The following is a 17,397-nucleotide window of genomic DNA, read 5'->3' as shown; positions in this document are numbered from 1 at the left end:
GCTGTTCCCCGCTTAATCTGGTCAAACCCGCAGTCGGGAACCGTATACGCAGGCGTGCCGCGGGCCGGTTCCTGACACTGTTGCCTTTTGATTTTTTCGGAGACATGGCTGGACCCCTCCATACCAGACGCTGCAGTTGAGCTTGCAGGTCACACGCTTCACCGTGCTGATCGAACGCATGATTCTGGCAAGAAAACAGGTGGAGGACTATGTGTTTATATCAATAATGCTTGGTGCACTAACGTAAACATAATCAACAAGTCTTGTTCACCTGATGTGGAATATTTAATGCTGAGATGTCGACCGTTTTACCTACCCAGGGAACATACAGTTATTATAATTATGGCAGTATACATTCCACCTCATGCCAATACTAAGTCAGCAAATGAACAACTGTTTGATATCATTAGTAAGCAACAGAATTTACACCCTGATGCAATTTTCATCATTGCTGGAGATTTTAGCCAAGCAAATCTTAAGAAGGTATTTCCCAGATTTTATCAGCATGTGGACTGTAAAACCAGAGGAGAAAACACCTTGGATCATGTCTATACAAACATAAAAAGTGCCTATAAGATCACCCAATGCCCCCCACTGGGACAGTCTGACCATCTATCTTTGTTTCTTATTCCCGCATACAAAGCCATTATCAACACTGCTAAACCAATTAGCAAGTCTGGTAAAGTCTGGCCTGAGACTGCGTCTCTCAGCTCCAAGATTGCTTTGAAAATACGGATTGGGATATTTTCCTTCATGAAACAGACCTGGAGACGAGTACTTCCTCTGTATTGTCATATGTTAATTTCTGTGTGGACACCATCACTGTCAACAAAAGAATTACGGTTTACCCAAATCATAAACCATGGATAACAAAAGAACTCAAGGGACTTCTAAAGAATAGAAACAAAGCTTTTAAAATACAGCACAAAGACGCATATTCTTCAGCCAGAGCAAGTCTGAAAAAAGGCATACGAAATGCAAAACTTAAATACAAACAAAGGATTGAGGAAAACTTTGAAAATGACTCAAACCCAAGGAGGATGTGGCAAAGCATTCAACTATTCACAGATTACAAAAAGAAGAATAGCACTCAATATACACTGGACAATAACATCCCCAGCCTAGCAGAGGAACTTAACAACTTCTTTGCTAGATTTGAAAAAGACAACAATCGGCCTCCAGTCAACTTTGGGCCCACTACAGACTCACAGCCATTAATCCTTCACATACATGAAGTGCAGCAAGCACTCACAAATATCAACACCAGGAAAGCTGCAGGTCCTGATGGTGTGCAAGGATGTGTGCTCCAGGCCAGAGCTGGTCAACTAGCGAAAGTTTTTACACAAATATTCAACCTCTCTCTGTCCTTGGGTGTAGTTCCATCATGCCTTAAATCTACAACCATTGTGCCCGTCCCAAAAAATCCTAGGATAACCTGTCTTAATGATTATCGACCAGTTGCTCTAACCCCTGTCATCGCCAAGTGCTTTGAACGACTGGTAGCCACACACATAAAGGTCTCCATCCCAGCAAATCTAGATCAACACCAGTTTGCTTACCGAACAAATAGATCGACTGAGGATGCCATCTGTGTAGCTCTCCATGCTGCCCTCTCACACATGGAAAAGCCCAACTCCTATGTTAGGATGCTCTTTGTTGACTACAGCTCAGCATTTAACACCATTGTACCTAGCCAGCTGACCAACAAACTCCATGCACTAGGTCTTGCTCCCTCCATATGTACTTGGTTATTGGACTTCCTTACTAATCGCCCTTAACCTCCTTGCCGGTTATCCCGAGCTCAGCTCGGGGTAACCTGCGCAGGAGGATATCTCAGGCCCCGCTGGGCCGTTTTGCATAATTTTTTTTTTTGTTACAAGCAGCTAGCACTTTGCTAGCTGCTTGTAACTTCCGATCGCCGCCGCTCGCCGCCGATCCGCCGCGCCGAGTCGCTCCCCCCCGCCCCAGAGCCCTGCGCTGCCTGGCCAATCAGTGCCAGGCAGCGTTGAGGGGCGGATCGGGATTCCCTATGACGTCCCGACGTCCATAACGTCGGTGACGTCTTCCCGCCCCGTCGCCATGGCGACCGGGGAAGCCCTGCAGGAAATCCCGTTCTCAACGGGATTCCCTGCATACTCTGATCGCCGAAGGCGATCGGAGTGGGTGGGGGGATGCCGCCGCTTAGCGGCTATCATGTAGCGAGCCCTTGGCTCGCTACATGATTTTAAAAAAAAAAAAAATGTGCGGCGCTGCCTCCTTGCCGGATTTTTTAGACCGGCAAGGAGGTTAAACTGTCAGACTAGGAAAACAGACATCCTCCACCCTTACCCTGAGCACTGGCGTGCCACAGGGCTGTGTATTAAGCCCTCTCCTCTATGCACTTTTCACCCATGACTGCCAGCCTATCCATACCTCAAACGTAATTGTTAAGTTTGCAGATGATACGACTGTCATTGGGCTTATATCAGACAATGAGGAAGCTGCATACAGAGAAGAAGTTAGGAACCTGACTGCATGGTGCGACATTAACAACCTGTTATTAAATACAAAGAAGACCAAAGAAATTATTCTGGACTTTAGGACCACCAAAAAGACTACTCACCTACCGCTAATGATCAATGCAGAGGCTGTGGAGAGAGTTTCCAGCTTCAAATTTTTTGGAGTCACCATCGCAGAGAACCTGTCCTGGGCTGACAATGCTTTAGCTCTAACTGGCAAAGCACAACAACGCCTCTACTTTCTGAGAAAACTAAGGAGCGCTAACCTCCCACAGAAGCTGCTGGTTAATTTCTACAGATGCATTATAGAAAGCGTTCTGACCAATTGCATGACTGCCTGGTACAACAGCTGCACGAATGCTACTAGAGAAGCCCTGCAGCGAGTTGTTAAAACAGCAGAAGCCATTATTGGCACTGAACTGCCATCACTGGAACTTTTGTATAATACTCGCAGCTTGAGAAGGGCCAAAAACATTATCAAGGACAACACTCACCCTGGAAATGCCCTGTTTGAGCTCCTTCCATCAGGTAAACGTTTTAGATCAATCCGCACACACACAAACAGACTGAAAGACAGCTTTTTCCCATCCGCCATAAACTTGATAAACTCTGAATCCTCTCTGAAATAATTAACACTGTGTACAAATTGTTTAAACATCTGTAATACCTGGCATACTTGTATAATTTCTTCTCTTCCTTGTTACTATCACTATGTTCCCTATATGCACCGTGGGGTTGTCATGAAAAGTAATTTCGTTGTGTTACACAATGACAATAAAGTGAATTGAAATGGTACCTGAGAAGGATGAAAAGAAACGTTTTATACATACCTGGGGCTTCCTCCAGCCCCCTTCAGGCTAATCAGTCCATCGCTGTCTACCTCCACCACCTGGATCTTCTGCTATGAGTCCTGGGAATTCAGCCAGTCAGCGCAGTCCGGCTGTATGCCGCTTCCACAGCCAGGAACATTCTGCACCTGCGCAATAGTGCTGCGCAGGTGTAGTACGCTCCCGGCGGCGGAGTGTGTGCATGCACACTACGCCAGACTGGCTCAAGCACCTGGACTCATAGCAGAAGATGCAGGTGGCGAAGGAGGACAGCGAGGGACTGATTAGCCTGAAGGGGGCTGGAGGAAGCCTCAGGTATGTATAAAACTTTAATTTCATCTGTGTCAGGTTTACTTTGTTACACAGTAGTACTATACATTTGCACTCCCCACAGAGCTGCAGGAAATCCACTGAGAATGTTGTGCGCATTGAACACAGAGGTGTTGTCTATCACCCATAAACCTGGTTCAGATTGTGCATGAAGAATGTGTAATAGGGGAAGAATCTCCTTATTCCCCTGCAGAGTACCTGCACATCATTCTTACATGCACCCACACTTACATTGCCTAGGGCCTGATATATGTTCTTTGTTCCGGTCTGTACCTTTTACAAGTACTCTTACCAAGGACTAGTTTTAGTCTATGACTAAAGGGAATAAATATGGCAGTCTCCATATCCTTCTCACTTCAGTTGTCTTTTAAAATTCCTAAGCGTTGGCAGTTAAGAGACGAATTTCATGTAACATACTTTCAATCAACAAGATTGTAATATGCAAATTAGAGGAGTCGGAGGAATCCTAAACTGAGGAGTCGGAGTCTGTGGATTTTTGTACAGCCCTGACATTTTCTACTTTCTTTAGAACTCTCAGTAAACAAACGCTTCACAGAGATCACCTGACAGGTCTAAAGATGTCACCACCTGTGATACATTTCAGAATGTAAATCAGGGTGAGCAAATATTTTACAATGGGTAAACACTGACTAAAAAAATGTATAAATATTGTAAAAAACAAATAAGCAATTTTAATTACTACATTATTTGCACTGCTGTTCCTGTTTAACAAGAACATTTCAGATCTCTGTTTCTTTTGGCCCTAACTATAATTAATATACATTGAGAACTTCAGAATACTATTTATGGTACAGCTGAATGCTTTTATTGAAGAGGAACTCCAGACCAAATGATTATTTTTGCTTGCTTTGGATAGCGTGGGAAATGGTAACATCCCCTGGTGGATTTTCACTTCAGTATGGATCCTTGTTTGGAAGAAGAAATGTCATTATCTGGTTCAGTTAGGACCCATTTACACCTAAGCGATTAGCGGGAATTCCCATTGATTGCTAAAACGCTAGAGCTGTTGAAAGTGCTAGTGCTTTGTTTCCCAATGGAAGTGTTCTCACTGACGCAATTGCCGCTGATCCCGGGCGGTTTGCAATTATCGCCAATTGCAAACGCGTTACCTGTAGCATTTTTGCTGCAATTCCGGAGTGATCGCGGCACAGTAAAGCACTGACTGCGATCGCTCTGAAATCGCGGAAGTATCCAGTGTTTTTTACAGCGATAATCGCTGTAAAATCACTTGCGCAAAATGCTAGCAAGTATGAATGGGCCCTTAAATAATGCAGGAGGAGAGAACAATAGAAAAACTGGCACCAGTATGCGGCAGGGATGGAACGGCCACAGATGGGCTTACCTACAACGTGCACCGATATGCCAAGGCGTCTTGAAGAAAGAAGAGATACGGCCACTGCTGCATAAAATCCTTTTATTGTGGACGGGTTACAGAGTGGTCAGCAGTGGGGGGAGAGGCTTTGCCTGACAGCTGTTTCGCAAGTATACAACTTGCTTCTTCAGAGGCCTCTGAAGAAGCAAGTTGTATACTTGCGAAACAGCTGTCAGGCAAACCCTCTCCCCCCGCTGCTGACCACTCTGTAACCCGGCCACAATAAAGGGATTTTATGCAGCAGTGCCCGTATCTCTTCTTTCTTGAATGGCCCTTAATGTTGATTCCAAGGACAACAGGTTAGAGAAAATATCTAAGTGGGAACACAGTCAGAAGTACAACTCAATTATAAAAATGGAGGGTTGTCTACCAGCAGCATGCAGTTCTTTAGCTCGCCTGCTTCAATCACCTGACTAAATAGGACGCCCCTCCCAGTGCCTGCTACATTACCAAACAATCCTCCGGTCCCCCGCCAAGGCTCACTTTTATTCTTGGAAAATTGCAAGTCGACGTCCACTGCGCCTGTGCGGCCACGCATCCTTCATACACGGTCCCGTTGCCGGTGGGCATCCTGCGCAGGGCAAGTACGAGAAAATCTCTACTATGCTTGCGCAGTACACTCCCGGCAATGGGAGCACAAACGTGGACGCGCAAGCAGTGGCAGGCGAGTTAAAAAAGCGAAAGTGAGCCACAGTGGGGGGGAACAATGGATTGTTTGGTGATGTTGCGGGCACAGGGTGGCTGTAGGGGGCTGGCGGTAGCCCCAGGTAAGTGGAACTTTATTATTTTATTATTCTTCAAGTTTCCTTTAAAGAGGAGCTGCCAGCTATAATGTCTCAAATTAAAACCCTTTAGAGATTTGCAGCATACTAAGGTAATCAGATTGCATACTATGCAGTAATTGCTACTAAACATATGGAACAAAGTCCCAGGATCTTCCTGAACATCACCGGATTACCTTGTACATTAGTTTGGCTAGGCCTCCTCTATGGTGACATCTTCACCTACCCCTGACCATGCACCTCGCTCTCCACCACTCACCTTAGCCTAACATCTCTGGCATCAGAGGCATGGCATTAGGTTTCCACTATTTACACACCAAGCTGTTTCTGCTGGCCACATGGCCTGGCCAAGGCCATCAAGAGGGAGAGGAGCCGGCAGCAGCCTGATCTAGCCCTGAGAAAATTTCAGCTTGTGTACTGGCATTATCTTTACAAAACTTTGGGCCAATGTGTAAAGGTAGCCATACATCTAGCGTCGATGAGCAGATTCAACCAAATCTCTCTCCAATCAAATCTGATCGGAGAGAAATCTGTCGGCTGCCTATACACCGCAGGCCAATTTCATGCCGAAAATTATCAGGAATCGGTTTTGTGACGCCACATCCGGCCGCCTCGCCGACCAGACGCTGTTACTCCTAATGTCAAATGTCCCACCGGTGCTCAGTGCAAATGATACATTACCTTTCTGTGTCCGCCTCTTGTCCTCCGCTCGCTCCGGGCTCTCTATTCTCTATAAACGCGCACCACATGGTTGCCTAGTAACGTGGCCATGTGTGTGAAGTCTGTCACACACGCTGTTACTAAGCAAACACGTGGGGTGCGCATGTATGGAGAACAGAGTGTGCCTGGAGCCAGGGGAGGACAAACAGCTAATGTATCACTTGCACTGGCCACCAGGGGGGAGCACTTAAAGAGACTCAGAGATCACGCATGTAAAGTTCTGATACTTACCCGCGGCTTTCTCCCGCCCCATAAACACGTCAGAGTCCCTCGCCATCCTTCCGCGGTCTGCAGTGGGCCCCGGTAACAGGCTCAGTCGATGCCAGTCAGGGTCTACTGCGCATGCTCAGACCTCCCACGCATGCGCAGTAGTCCCGGACTGACGTCACTGAGCCTGATAACAGAGCTCACCGAGGCTGAACGGCAGACCGCAGGAGGATGGCGTGGGACTCAGGCATGTTTATGGGGCGGGAGAAAGCCCTGGGTAAGTATCAGAACTTTACATGCGTGATCTCTGAGTCTCTTTAACATTGAGGGGACAGCCCCAGGGGTTTCGTCATGTTCATCGCTGGATACCGCATGCCGTTACCGCCGCGCACCCAATCGAGTAAGTCGGCCCTACATCTTGCAGCATGTGCAATTGACTAATGCTACCAATTTCGGCTCAAAATTGGTCGCATTGTCGGTCGGGCATGCACTTGGCGGCACCGATTTTCATTTGATTCGATCAGGCCAAGTTGCCTGATGTATGGCTACCTTATGGGGTCTCAGGAGCCCAATATACACAGAAGCCCGGGTCCTTATCTAATTGCACAGAATTCAGGTTGATTGTCCAAAAATCCCTGTTCGTCCTATTGGCTTTATCGGAACTGCTCCTGTGCCCATTCGTGGTTCACTTTAAAGCAAACTATTACTATTATTGGAAATATACTTTTTTTTTTTTCAAATCTTTGAAAAGTCACAGCTGACTGCAGACTTAAAGAGAAACTGTAGTGAAAATAATGTGAATAAAATTGCTTATAGCTAACAATATTCATTTATAAATTATTTATTCAGTGTTTGCCCATTGTTAAATCTTTCCTCTCCCTGATTTACAGGCTGGATTTATCACAGGTTTCCCACAATGCAACAAGGTTCATAGGCAGCAAACTGTCAGGACCATGGTCCTGACATCACACTGTGGGAGGGGTTTCACTACAATATCAGCCATGCAGACTCCCCTGGTGATCCATTAGTGAAAAGGAAAAGATCTCTCATGGGAAAGGGGGTATCAGCTACAGATTGGGAAGAAGTTCAATCCTTGGATAAAGTTCCTCTTGGGGAGGTAATGAATTGCTTCTATAGCAGTGATATTATATGCGGGCAATAAAATGCAAATAGCAACCAGGTCCTGCAAGGCAAAGAGCAGAGGCGTGCAACAAAGCATAGAGATCAGTCAAGTATAAGTTATGATTAGTACAAGCAGATGTGTTCAGTGCAAACTAGAAAATCAAGCCTGACATTTCTTGTCTGAGATCATATGTCTGAAGTAGTTGATATAGATAATATTGCTATAGGAAAATGTACATAGTACAAGAGATAAAAAGGAGGATATTGTGGATATTTTCATGTCCACTCATATCCATGGAACAAGGAAGCTGCCATTGCTAAACAAAAAACTTTGCTCTGGGCCCAACAAAATCGGAAGCAGGAAATTTGGGTTAGGCGTCAGAAAGTGGGGGGGGGGGGGGGGTCTTAGGGTTAGGCGCTAGGAAGGGGATTACGGACAATATAGTGTTAGACAATATTTTAAAATTTCAGCTTCACCCTGTGCCCTTTTTTCCTGGTGCCCTTATTTACTGTTAGTCCACAACTCCCAGTTACGCCACTAGACACAGCAGACACCTGTAGGCAGGCCCCTGTGGGCAGCACGGTGGCGTAGTGGTTAGCGCTCTCGCCTTGCAAGAGCTGGGTCCCCGGTTCGAATCCCAGCCAGGTCAACATCTGCAAGGAGTTTGTATGTTCACCCCGTGTCTGTGTGGGTTTCCTCCGGGCACTCCGATTTCCTCCCACATCCCAAAAACATACAGATAAGTTAATTGGCTTTCCCCCAAAAAATTGGCCCTAGACCATACATGCACTACACGATACATACATATGACTATGGTAGAGACTAGATTGTGAGCCCCTCTGAGGGACAGTTAGTGACAAGACAATATACTCTGTACAGAGCTGTGTTATATATGTCGGCGCTATATAAATACTTAGATAAATAAATAGGCACCACTGTATATATTAGCCTTGTGGCAAAGTTCTGCAAGTTCTCATGCTCTGTCATGTGACAGCCAGAGTTTAATTCGTAAACTCAGTTTTCAGCACTGTACTGTACACCATGAGTAAATGATATGTTTCCAGACAGGAGGCTGAACTAGAACTATCTGCTTCGCAATACTCAAAAATGTGGTTTGGTTCACTATGAACCAGCAGACCTATAAATCACTGTGACAACAAAGAGCACAGAGAGTGCGTATTTACATAAAGCAAAGCAGGCTGCCCTGAAGGAAAACCAATTAACACTTCAGAAATGTAAGAAGATTTCTCCAAACATCAGCTATATTGACCTTGACCAGGAATCCTGAACATGAAAGAAAAAAGAAAGAAATACTTATAACATTTCATATTAGCTGCTGTGGCATTTTCCCAAAGGTGATAACAGTAGGACTGATATGGGAGTGAACTTCTGTGTCTGCATTTTGCTGTCTGTGAACCTCATTGCATTGTGGGAAATAATGGCTTTTTCCAGCTGGCAAGCAAGCAATATCTCCCTCTGTGCATAGAATGGACCAGAGCAATTTTCACATTTCAGCGATCATTTGCCAATAACTTTATCACTACTTATCACAACAAAATGATCTATATCTTGTTTTTTTCGCCACCAATTAGGCTTTGTTTGGGTAGAACTTTTTGCTAACAATTATTTTATTTTAAATGCATTTTAACAGAAATAATAATAAAAAAAAGGGAAAAAATCATTATCTCTAAGTTTTTAGCCATTTTAGTTTTAAAATAATACATGCTACTAAAAACCTACATATTTTCTTTGTCTATTTGTCCCAGTTATTACATCATTTAAATGATGTCCCTATCACAATGTATGGCGACAATATTTTATTTGGAAATAAAGGTGCATTTTTTCAGTCTTCCGTCCATCACTATTTAGAAGCCCTTATCTGCAAAAATAACAGTAATAAACCCCCATGACATATATATATATATATATATACATATGTATATATATGTATGTATACATACACATATATATAAACGTCCCTAAGGAAACTAATTTTTTTTTTTAATGGCCCCTTTTTATTTTTTTTCTATAAAAGTGTTTTATTTTGGTAACTATGGGATGGGAGATAAGGGGTTACTTAATATTTTTTTCTGTATTTTTATTTAATGGAATGTAAGTAGGTGTAATTTTACTATTTAGCCACTAGATGTCCCCCCACTTTTTTCATAGTGTGTACTGTTTACTGCATACACGCATCACAGGAAGTGACATGTGTATGCTTTACTTTCACTTTTGTCATTGATGCCAGTGATCATTTATCACAGGCACTTTGATCAGTGAATGGGAACTGTGTTCCCATTCACTGATCAGTGTACTAATGGGCATCTACAAGAACACGCATGGGAACAAGCACGAGCACGGGATCCCAGTGAGGTACATATATCTACGCCCCTGGGACTTTAGGTGAAGTCCTGTGGGGCATAGATATAATGCCCCCAGGCTGATAAGTAATTAATGGCTCTAAAAGAGGGATACACCTACTGTAGATTTCTGTATCTAGTTATGGTGTATAGCCTGTGGTCGTTATCGATCGCCTCAAGTTAAAGATCTGCCATGCTGGATCATTAAGTGACCTTGGCAGACCTGTACACACACTGCATTCTTGGCTGATATGGCCTCGACCCGACTCATCGGACGAAAAACAGCCTAGTGTGTGTATGAGGTTTTAGTCCAATAATGGAGAAGGTGCTATCTTACAAAGAGCATTATAGGTTAGTATAGTTAGTATAATAATTTTAAATTGGATTCCTGGTGAGAAAGGCAGCTGTGCAGGGAGTGGCGGAGGAGGCAGCATGTGAGGAGTGGGAAGAAAGGTGGATGAGTTGTGCAACTGATTTTAGGAGAGTTTGGAGAGGTGCCAATCTATTCCCTGGTAGATGACACAAGAGGGTGTTACAGTAATCTGTGTGTGACATAATGAGATCATGAACTGGCATTTCTGTTCTATCCTGTGCAAGAAAAGGGTGGATGCAGGAGATGTTTTCTAGTAGGAGACTCAGGTGGTTAGTGTATTCGTGTGAAGTCTGAAAGAAGGAGCAGAATAAGCCTAGCAGATGCGTTTAAGGCCTGTCGCCAAGCAGGGATCAGGACCAGATCCCTCTGGTAACACTGCAAGGCCGAGGCTGTACAGATAGATAGTCAAGGCCGAATTTATACTTTTTCCACCCCTAGGCCAAGTGTGTTGCGGCTCCCCTTCCATGTATAGCAGCCCTCCTCCCATTCCATGTGCAGCCCCCTCTTCCATGTGTATCATCCATGTACTGCAGCCCGTCTTTTATTTAACAGCTCCTTTGAGCACCAGCTTCCCTTTTTCATAGGTTGCTTCCCATTCGTAGCCTTCTCTTTCATATGTAGAAACCCCTATTTCATTTTTAGCTTCAGCCGCCCAAAGTCGAGGCCTTTGTAGCCTTTCCAGAAATCCGGCCCTGCAGATAGTGTTGGTGTTCAAATTCACAGCACCATTCTGAATCCCTCTGCACACCACACTTTAGCACCATTCAGCACTGAACCTGCGGACAGAGCCAGGGGGCGTTCACTTACTTGCTCTTCACAGTGCGTCTCACATGATACCGGTACTTCCTCCTTTGGGCTTTCGAAGGAGGAAGTATTGGAGTCACTTGAAATGTGCTGTGAAGTTCAAGTAAGTGAATTCCCCAAGCCTGTCCGCAGGTTCAGGGCTTAAATGTTGTGTTCAGGGGAATGAGGAAATCATGTTCCGAATTCGAACACCAACACTATGTGCAGACACGCTGCTAGCCTCAAGGCTGTCTTATTACGTTGGGGTTGTAGGAAGGGAAGGAAGACTGGGAAAGGAGCGTGTCACAGCGGGAGCATTGTCGGACTGGGAGGTGGGAAAGCTGAGGAAATCCATTTGCTGGCCAAGCAGCAGTAATCAGGTGTTGCTGATCACAGTGAAGACTTGCTGCAGATTACTATTGGGAGTGATGATAACACAGGGGTTCTGCTGCTTGGCCAGCAGGTGGATTTCCACAGCTTTTTCAGCTCCCAGTTTGACACTTAGCAGGAGGGTTGAGTGGGGGGGGAGGGGGGAACACTGCTTCGAGCCAGTGCATGGCCAAATCGATTTCCGCCAGTGCATGGTCAAATCGATCTGCTTAGCATTTTTCTGGCCGGGGCGTCGGGAGGCATCCCCGCTGTACACATGCTAGATTTTCGGCAGAGGCGGTTGTTATTGGCCACTTCAGACAAGTTTCATCTAGCATGTGTACACAGCTTCAGAGTAACTCCTAAGTAGCGAACGTGAGGAAATTAAATTATTGGTAGGATCGGTCAAAGTAGGTTGTTTCAGAGCTGGGCGCCGAGCACCTGAGCTGAGCGCCTCTATAGTATATATACACAGAATAGCCCTGCTGTGGACTAATAAAAAATTACTTTTACTGCAACAAAAATAAAATCCTATAACAAGTTGCCTAGCAATAAAGAGAACCCGAGGTGGGGTTCTAAGAATGAAATCTGCACACAGAGGCTGGGTCTGCCTATACTGCCCAGCCTCTGTTGCTATCCCAATCTCCCCTAAGTTCCCCCTGCGCTCTGCTGTCCCCCATAAATCACAGCCACGCTGTTGACACACAGCGGGCTGTGTTTACCTATGTACTGTCACTCTCGCTGCACTCCCCGCCTCCTGCATAGCTTCGGTCCCCGCCCGTGTCCCTTCCCTCCCCGCTGTTTGGAGGGAAGGGACGCGGGCGGGGACCGGAGCTATGCAAGAGGCGGGGGGGGGGGGGGGGGGGGGAGTGCCGAGAGTGACAGTACAGAGGTAAACACAGCCCGCTGCGTGTCGACAGCGCGGCTGTGATTTATGAGGGCATACCAGAGCGCAGGGGGAACTTAGAGGGGATTGAGATAGCAACAGAGGCTGGGCAGTATAGTCAGACCCAGCCTCTGTGTGCAGATATTCTTAGAACCCCACCTCGGGTTCTCTTTAAGGAACACATCCTACTAATGATGTGGGAACTATGGCAAGTATGTAAGAAGGAAAGTCCTCATTCCCTAAACAACATTACATATTATGACAAAAGCACACCCCCCACCAAATTCCAACATGTTTCACTTCCTTAATTGGAAGCTTCATCAGGGAAAAAGTGCCAAGTGCAAGAGTGCTATAGTGCTAAAGTGCAAAATCTACATTATATACAAAATAAACAATTTTTTAATACAGCATATAAGCCATTATTAGCAGTACTAATGCTATACTGTGCACCCTGTACAAGGGTAATTTGGGGTTCTGGACCCCAAAATACTTCTCCCTCAGAGTAGCTATGACTCGAAGGTGGAATAGTATTTAACGCTGGGTGTAGGATAAGCCGTCATTCGGCTCACCCTGCGCCCGACTAACCGGCGGCATACAAATACGTACACGGATAGTTTTCCCTATTCTGCAAAATGTGTTGGTGGTGGACTTGCTACATATGCTCCAATACAGCTAAATATTGGCAAGGTGGTAAAAGAGCGCCCCTGGATCATGCTGGAACATAGTGGGGGGTGGCTGCAAGGCCGATAACTTGCCAGTTGTGTGACTGCAGAGTCATCCAGAATCCACAGCACGGTGGCAGTCGCTAGCACTCTCATTCTCAAATCCCACCTGGGGCACTATGCACACAGAGTTCACATGTACTCCCTGTGTCTGTGTGGGTTTCCTTCGGGCGCTCCAGTTTCCTCATACATCCACAAAACATACAGATAGGTTCATTGGCTTCTCCCTAAAGCTAGCTGCACACATATTAGAAACGCTAGCGTTGCGGAAAACTGCGTTTTTGCCACTAATGGAAGTCTATGGGTCGTAAGAAAAAACGCATATGTGTTTCTATGCGTTTTTAAAAGCGCTGGTTTTGTTGCATAATATTCATAAACGCATGAAAAATGCTCATAGTGAAAGTCAATGGAAACACAATGGTGTGCTTTTTTCATGCATTTTCTGGAAAAAAATAGTTTTACGATATATTTCTGCTACCTATTGTCCTCCTAGTGAATTGCATAAAATGCAAAAGAAAGACGCATGAAAAATGCATACAAAATGCATATGCGTTTTGTATATGCAAACCTCAAACGCAATAAAACACACACAAAACGCTTTAAAAACGCATGTGCGGTAAAAAAAAAACTGCTAACGCAAACACAGCAAAAATGCAGTAAAACGCAGCAAAAACACACAAAAACGGACACAACATTAACATAAAACATGACATAAAACGCAGCCTTTCACCAGGGCTGTAGAGTCAGAGTCGGGGCAATTTTAGGCACCCGGAGTCGAAGTTGGAGTCGTTGATTTCATAAACTGAGGAGTCGGATGATTTTTGTACAAAATCCACAGCACTGTGAAGTATTAGACTAAGGAGTCGGAGTCGAGGAGTCGGAGACATTTTGGGTACCTGGAGTCGGAGTTGGGGTTTCATAAACTGAGGAGTCGGAGTCAGAGATGGAAGATTTTTGTACCGACTCCACAGCCCTGCCTTTCACGCTATGTTATGTGTGCACTTAGCCTAAAATTGCCCTAGACAACGATGGACATACTGTATGACTATGGCAGGGATTAGATTGTGAGCCCCTATGAGGGACAATTAGTGGCAAGACTATATACTCTCTACAGCGCTGCTGAAGATGTCAGTGCAATATAAATACTAAATATTAATAATAAGCTTAGGCTGACCTGGAATAAATGAAAAACAAAACAAAACCTGTTGCTGCAGCTGCTGTATCCTTCTAGAGTTATACAACCACTAATTCACACGCCTGTAAACAACCGTGACTTGGGTCTAATATGACCCAGTGAGTTGTAAAAAACCCTGACAACATATGACAATTCCTGATAAGTGAGTGAAAGTTTGCTGGTTCCCTTCTGATATCCCCGCAAGAGATCCTCAGGGATGGAAGAGCAGGACCTACCTCTGCTGAGCAGTCGCAGCAGTTCTGTCTCTGGAGTGTCCGGCATGAAGTGAATGGAGCAATCGCCTGAGTTGTAGTAGGCGACAGCGAGCAGCCCCGACTGCCACAATACACTAAGGTAGATCTACAGGGAAAACAAGAGAGAGGACATGCAGACAACTGAAAAGAGGATCCACAACCTTATCCTGAAAGAGAAGTGTCTGTAAAATGTACCTCTTCCTAATCCAGCTATGAGGACCTTAACTCTTGCACAGGACATGAAGAAAACAGAGAGCATTGCACCCTGTGTGTTTTTAGAGAAAAGAGCCTGTCTTAAAGGAAAACTAAACTGAGAAGGTTATGGAGTTTCTTTTTACAAAAATACCAGTTACCTGACTCTCCTGCTGATCTTATGTCTAATAATTTTAGCCACAGCCCCTCAACAAGCATGCAGATCAGTTGCTCTGACTGAAGTCAGACTGGATTAGCTGCATGCTTGTTTCAGGTGTGTGATGCAGCTACTACTGTAGCCAAAGAGTTCAGCAGGATAGTCAGGCAACTGGTATTGTTTAAAACGAAACATCCATACCCCTCTCAGTTAAAGGGAACCTTAACTGTAAAAAAAAAACATGAGTTTTACTTACCTAGGGCATGTACCAGCCCCCTGCAGCTATCCTGTGCCCTCACAGTCACTCATGGCTCCTCTGGTCCCCTGCTGCCATCTAGTTTCGTTTTTGCCGACTGGGAGTCGGCCGGCCCGCCATGCATACCTTTTTTACGCATTCCCGCTGGTGCAGGAAGCTATTGCAGACATCAACAAGTACATTTTTACGCGTTACGGGTGTAATGTGCAAGGGACCAGAGGAGCCATGAGTGACTGCGAGGGCACAGGATGGCTGCAGGGGGATGGTACACGCCCCAGGTAAGTAAAACTCATGTTTTTTTTTAGAGTTAAGGTTCCCTTTAGGCCTGTACCCACTACGCAATTTTCCGCGAGCTCGTGACATGGGTGTCACACGTCCCCTGGTGGCCGGACCGCACAATGCCTTCCAACCTGTTTCAGCATACAGACCATGCAATCTGTGGTCGCAATTGGTGCGCAGAAACCGCTGGAATTTTGGCAGCAGACAGGCCAGAAGGGAGCTTGTGAGTTACAGTAATACAAATTACACACTATTTCAGGGTATAACTGCCACCACTCCTACAGAAGTGTAGGAGACCTCTACACTGATACTAATACCTGCAAATAAAACGGTTAAACACACTCTATTTTATCTAGCTATCAACAATAGTAGCGACTCTTCAGAAGCTAGGGTTCTGTTTGTGCGGCTGAATAGCAGGGGTAGCTGAACAAATAAATGACTTTTAGTCGTTTATTATAAATGCAATATAAATAATTAATATATACAGAAAATCATTAAAATCAACAATTATAGAGACAATATTAGCGCAGTATGAAAATAAAAAGGGAAGAAAATACATCTACTTAAAGTCAGGTGAAAATATGTCATTTCTGGGAAATCTAAGCACACAGAAAATGTCCTTTGTGCAAATGGCCACCAGCCACATGGTTCTCTGGCTGGCTGGCTTGTCTACAAATGAAAAGCTTCGTAAGTACAGTTTATCTGCTCTGAAAGCTGCTCGCATAGCTGCTGTATTCATATATTAACCTCCTTAGCAGTAACCCCATGCTGGACACAGGGTAAGTCGCCGTGGAGGATTCCTCAGGCCCTGCTGAGCCGATTTGCATAATTTTTTTTTCAAACACGCAGCTAGCACTTTGCTAGCTGTGTGTTTGTTGCGATCGCCGCCGCCCGCCGCCATTGCGCTGCTACTCGCCACGATACAGGGCCCCCCCGCATACCCCTTGCGCAGCCTGGCCAATCGCCGCCAGGCTGCGCTATGGGGTGGATCGGGATTCCCTGTGACGTCACGACGTCGATGACGTCACAACGTTCGTCGCCATGGTGACAGGGGAAGCCCTCAAGGAAATTCCGTTCAGAACGGGATTTCCTTATGGGCAAGCGATCGGTGAGTACTGGGGGGGGGGGCGCAGCAGGGAGGGGGCAAGCATGTAGCTAGCGCTAGGCTAGCTACATGCTAAAAAAAAGTGAAAAAAACCCTCCCGCGGCACAAATCATACCGCCGGGGAGGTTAAAATCTATTTAGTGATCACTTCTTAGCTACACAAGAAAGGAAAGGAAAGTAGCTCTTCAAGCACCACACTGGACCAGAGTGTAAGAATATATCAAAAAAGTTCATCTTTATTTCAACATCATGAAAATATTAAAAACATGTAAAAACAAGGCCGTGGGTCTGGGGTCCCCCAAAAAATGTGTGAACAAGTGGATACTAGCACTGATGAAAATAATAGGCAAAAGTAGCACAGCAGTGCTTATTACAATACAAATAAACTCTCCTAAGAGCCCAATAATGGTGAGCACCATAGAAATAGGGTGACCTCTGTGTTCCAAAATGTCAATAGATATAGTAAATATATGTCATAATAACAATAAAGTGCAATACATGATACCAAAAATGGTAAATGACAAGGTGACGACGTGCAATAGGAAATATAATAGGTAAATGCTCAGTGCATAAACAACAAAATAATGAAGACGACAATGCAGTAAAA

General features: G+C 45.1%; 1 protein-coding gene across 9 annotated transcripts in view; it reads right to left on the bottom strand.

Annotated features, from left to right (window-relative positions):
• The window catches only part of MSH5 (mutS homolog 5), a 216,587-nt gene that overhangs the window by 152,153 nt on the left and 47,037 nt on the right, over window positions 1-17,397 (bottom strand). For all 9 annotated transcript variants that reach the window (XM_068250397.1, XM_068250402.1, XM_068250400.1 and 6 more), the window contains exon 3: window positions 14,784-14,907. In XM_068250397.1, coding sequence (XP_068106498.1) covers window positions 14,784-14,907 — 124 coding nt within the window. The remainder of the gene's footprint in view (window positions 1-14,783; window positions 14,908-17,397) is intronic.

Source organism: Hyperolius riggenbachi, chromosome 8 (assembly GCF_040937935.1).
Source record: "Hyperolius riggenbachi isolate aHypRig1 chromosome 8, aHypRig1.pri, whole genome shotgun sequence".
Taxonomy (NCBI): Eukaryota; Metazoa; Chordata; class Amphibia; order Anura; family Hyperoliidae; genus Hyperolius; species Hyperolius riggenbachi.
The sequence above is the reverse complement of the archived record's forward strand: the minus strand, read 5'-3'. Positions and strand labels throughout refer to the sequence as shown.